Consider the following 4,910-nt stretch of genomic DNA (forward strand, 5'->3'; position numbering starts at 1 on the left):
TTCCATATATTCAGACTTTCATTCCATATATTCAGACTTTCATTCCATATTCTCAGACTTTCATTCCATATATTCAGACTTTCATTCCATATTCTCAGACTTTCATTCCATATTCTCAGACTTTCATTCCATATATTCAGACTTTCATTCCACATTCTCAGACTTTCATTCCATATATAAGATACATGAGAAATCCTCTCTGAACTGTATACATTTTGTAAATGGCTTTATTGTTCATTGTTGGATTTGTGCAACTTTTCACCAAGTACTGATAAACACTGTTGCACTGACCATGCTATTACAGTGTGAAACATTATAGCTTTTATAGTGTGACATATTTCTTTGTAACTTACAGCCTACAATGTCCTCACCAGAGCAAACTGAAATACATGCAGTACAACTTCAATAAGATTAACTGAATATGTAGCCATGTACCCATAAAAATGTATTTGATGCATTGTCTTACTAAATTGTGCCCAGCCATATTTCAAAAATATAAGTAAAGTGATAAAAACATACATAGTGAATCAGATTTCATACTCTGTCATCTTTTACATTTACATCATGAACAGTAAACTCAAGAGTTGAGAGTAAGACCACATTTTAAAGCAGAGAGTTCATAGTGACTTGCCATGTGGTCACCACAGCTATTCCACATTCACACCAACATCTTACACTAAAAAATGGCACAAAATTTACAGTAACAGACGAGGTTGAGTCTTAATGGGGCAAGATTCCCAAAATTAGTTTTATATGTTTATGTGGATAAGGACTCGCCTATTAAATGCTAGCCGGAATGCCCAGTTAACCATGGTTAAGCTGTCCATTTTCATGTTTGACTGTGGCATTCAGAGAACCTTTGATGGGGTCAGTCTAATTACACACTTTGAGTGTAGGTGTAGGTGTAGATATAGGTGTAGATGTAGGTGTAGACGTTGATGTAGATGTTGTGTTTGTTGGAGGAGTTAGTCTACTTGTGTATGGTTTCACAGGTCTGTAGGAAACATTTATCAGTTTGGTTGTGGAACTGTGAGACATCAGGGCATTCCTCACATGCCTTCTGAACTCATCTGAGACAAAGTAATACACAAACGGGTCCAGGCAGCTGTTCAGGCTGCCCAGACACAGCGCAATGATGTAAAAACCATAAACATTATTCTGAAGCTCTGCACCCAGCAGAGAGTAATGCACCATCAGCAGGATGTTACTGGGAGTGAAGCAGACCAGAAACATCACCAGCACAGTAATCATGAGGATTATAGCCTTCTTTTTCTTCTTAATGCAGCTGGTGTCTGACGTGGACCTGCTGAGGGAGCGAAAGGTCAGCAGGTATGTTACTATACACACTACACACGGGACTACATATCCCACAACACCCATAGTCAGGAAATATCCAGCAGGGATTTTTGATTGGCTGGGACGAGCAACGTCATGGCAGATAGTTATGTTCAGATTGAGGACTTTAACAGTCTGGTCATAATGGTAGAGGGGTATGGTGATGAGCCAGACCACAATCCACACGCAAACAGACATGCAGACTGTTACACGGTTACCTGGTTTCCTAGAAAGTGGGTGCACAATCATCCAGTAGCGCTGCACACTGATGCATGCTATGAAGATAGTGGAGCAGTACATATTCCCATAGAAAAACCCCACCAGGACTTTACACAGTGGCTCCCCGAAGGTCCAGTCATTGCGGTTGAAGTGGTAGGCGATCTTCAGTGGGAGCCACACGATGAAGAGCAGGTCAGCCAGTGCTAGATTGGCCATTAGGATGGACGCTGGATACTTCTTCTTTGTCCTGAAGAGGAACACCCATAGGGCCATGGCGTTGGTGGGCAACCCCACAATAAAGATGAAGACGTAAACGAGAGGGAGGAAGACTGTGGTGAGGCTGCTCTTCAGAACATGTATGTAATCGTTGGGCACATCCACACCATGTTCAGTCTCATTTCCTACAGGAAATCCAGCAAAATTAACTGCAGGGGAACTGTCTGTAGTGAGAGAGAGAAGACTGTGGTTTAGTGGACGGCTGTGTTTTTTGTACAGATTTTGCAAATCTGTGATTACATTTGATGTATGATGGCAGCACCAGGCTCTCTTACGGTAATTAGTTGAAGCTCTACACCAAATATAATTTCAATGTATGGGCTAACAGTTTGACCATTCATCACAACATTTGAAACATAAAAAATGTAAACAAAAGTTTCCATGATCTCAGTAGAGCACCATTTACAGAGCAGAGGGAGTCTTAATGCAGTACATGACCTTAAATATTTTGTCATACCCAACGCTCAACCCAAATCTCAACGCTGTTTAAGTCCTAGTTCAGACCTCTTAAAAGATTTGCAAAACAAAAATAAGCAGTAATCAAAACCTTATTAAGGAGTCATGGAAATTAAATGACATTATTCATGAATGACAGCACATAAGATAATTACTGAATGACTGCTTTTAATAAGCTGGTCTAACAAGTTAGTCTTGACTTTACCAACTGAAGATATATGTTTTTAAAAAGAAACAACAGAAACCCCGAAAGTAATTTGGTGTTTAGTATGTCCGATTCTGTGGTCAAAATCCAGTAAAACAGCTTTTGTCCAAAATGACTACCTGCTGTGTTCAGCTACACAGTGAACTACTTTTTATTTGTATAGTTTTCAGCATGTAGAGAGGAATTTTCAGGATGTGTTTCGATGACTACTGACTTCTATTGTTTGCCATCACTGTTAGCCTCGTAGCTCCTTTTCATTAAACATAACGAATACAATTTGGACTGTAAACATGATGGACTATGTCTAGTGTAAGAGGAAATTTATGTAAATGTGATTTTTTTTTACTGAACCATCTTTTGAAATAACCATTTTCTTTTTTAGTTGAACCTTGTCTTGCTCTGTGAAATTTTACAAATTTTAACAACATGTCTAAAAACTAATCAAGTTTAATTTTTAACGTTTCATGTAATGCTGTTGAAATGGCCACCACGTTCACCTGACTTGACAACTTGTGAATTTTTTTCTATGGGGCTATGTGAAAGGACTGGTCTATACCCCCCCTCTTCCTACAAGCCTAGAGGAACTCCAGCAGAGAATTACTACTGCGCTAGAGACTGTTATGCAAGACATGCTACAGCGTGTTTGGCAGGAGCTGGACTAACGACTTGACGTGTGTCGTTTCACAGGCGGTGCGCATATTGAACATTTGTGAAGTTTTGCAAAATTGGTTACAAAATCTACATCCCTCTGAATTTCTTGTTTGAATTTTGATAAATAAATCTTGTACTGTTCAACATGAAACCTATTTAATTTCGTTTGCCTAGGACATGTAGCTACTCAGATATTCACATCTCAAATGATGTCAATTTTTTTGGGACACCCTGTATTCAGTCTGTGGGGTCAACAGGATTTTATTTCTTTCTGTAATTATCATTATACTACCTCAAACAGCTGTAGTCCAAATTTGTGCCATCATTTCTAAATTTAAACCACAATGCAAAAAGCTGACATTGGCTGGCAACTGTTACTGTAAATTTTTCATTGCACTCATTTTATATATCAGTGCCTTTGACATTTTTTTGTATTGTTTTTGTCAATTATTGTAGTGATTTTTTTGACCCTTTAATTACAGCAATAAGAGCTGTAAAATGTGCAGAAAACAGTTTAATAGGGAAATCCATTCATTTTTTTTAAATTCCTGCATAATTAAATGGTTAAGATGTAAACAGAGTCATTCAGAGTGGTTTGGTGTGAAACGCTCTGCTCTAGAGAAACTTACAGAGTCAGAACTGTTCACAGTGGTGGTGATAGGAACCAGACGTCCACCTCTAAAAGCTCCCTCACAGAAAGTTACTGCATGAAATGGTTATGAATTCACTGCCTGATGACTGAGACACTGTTTTATGATAGTTTTGAGACTAAAAGGAGTTTTAAACTTCATTCATGGTCGAGGGATGCATGAGGTTTCCAAAGAAACTGAGACAACGTGTAGGTTCACTGGTGGTTCTGGATAGTAAATAAAATGTCTATATCTGTGTTGTAGTCATGTTGACGCCTGGTTCTTATCACCACCACTGTAAAGACATCTGAATCATTTCACACCAAACCACTCTGAATCACTCTCTTTACATTTCTAACACTGTTTCATGAATTTTTCATTCCCATTTCTTTCCGCATTGAAGAGAAAGAGAAAGTGACTTACCATCAGACATGTTGGTGATGGAATAGTAATGTAAATCCAACAACACTGAAGTTTTCAAGGTTAAATCCAAAGGTGTCGATATAAAAGAGTGAGACTTTTACTCTCTGCTTCTGTTCAGTAAAGTCTGAAGGCTGGTAGTTTCCTTTCTTCGTCTTCACTGATTTCAGGAAGCTGCATGTGTGTTCTTTACTCAGTTTGTGTATGCCACACCTATTTTCAGAGAAGTGAGCTTTCAGATGATTGGGTTGTTGCTGTTAATCTCAAGCGAGTACACTGTAAAAAGTGGGACTGGGGTTAATTAATATTTACTAAATAACTAATTGTAACCTCTACATAATAAAAAGACTATGTTCAGTTAGAAATCAAACTGAGCTAAATCCAGTAAATTTGAATGTTTTAATTAATTAATCGCAGTTTTGGTTGAATAAAATTAGCTGTAATACATTGAGTTGAAGTTACTTATGTTTTATCAGGAACAACAACGATGCAGAAAATTAATAGATTTTACTCATTGGGAGGTCATTGGTTTTAACCACCTCACATTTCTGCCCAATGCATTTTGTGCCTCATGGACACCAGTGACTACACGTTTCAGGGGTTGCAGTCCTCCAATGTCCCAAAGGTAAGACCTTTTTAATTATTGCTAGGAAACAAACAATTTCCAATCGGTCACTGTGGCAGTTGCTCATTCTTTTAAGTTACTGCAGCTCACCAAA

General features: G+C 38.2%; 1 protein-coding gene across 1 annotated transcript; it reads right to left on the reverse strand.

The window, feature by feature from the left end:
• Positions 1-233: 233 nt before the first annotated feature.
• Positions 234-4,388, reverse strand: LOC118820105 (proteinase-activated receptor 2-like). Its single transcript, XM_036588239.1, has 2 exons — positions 4,195-4,388; positions 234-1,994 (listed from the first exon to the last, which is right to left on the reverse strand). The coding sequence occupies exons 1-2, from the start codon at positions 4,202-4,204 to the stop codon at positions 874-876; spliced, it is 1,131 nt and encodes a 376-aa protein (XP_036444132.1). The 5' UTR covers positions 4,205-4,388; the 3' UTR covers positions 234-873.
• Between the last annotated feature and the right edge of the window lie 522 nt (positions 4,389-4,910).

The sequence above is a fragment of the Colossoma macropomum genome, unplaced genomic scaffold, assembly GCF_904425465.1.
Source record: "Colossoma macropomum unplaced genomic scaffold, Colossoma_macropomum, whole genome shotgun sequence".
Classification (NCBI taxonomy): Eukaryota; Metazoa; Chordata; class Actinopteri; order Characiformes; family Serrasalmidae; genus Colossoma; species Colossoma macropomum.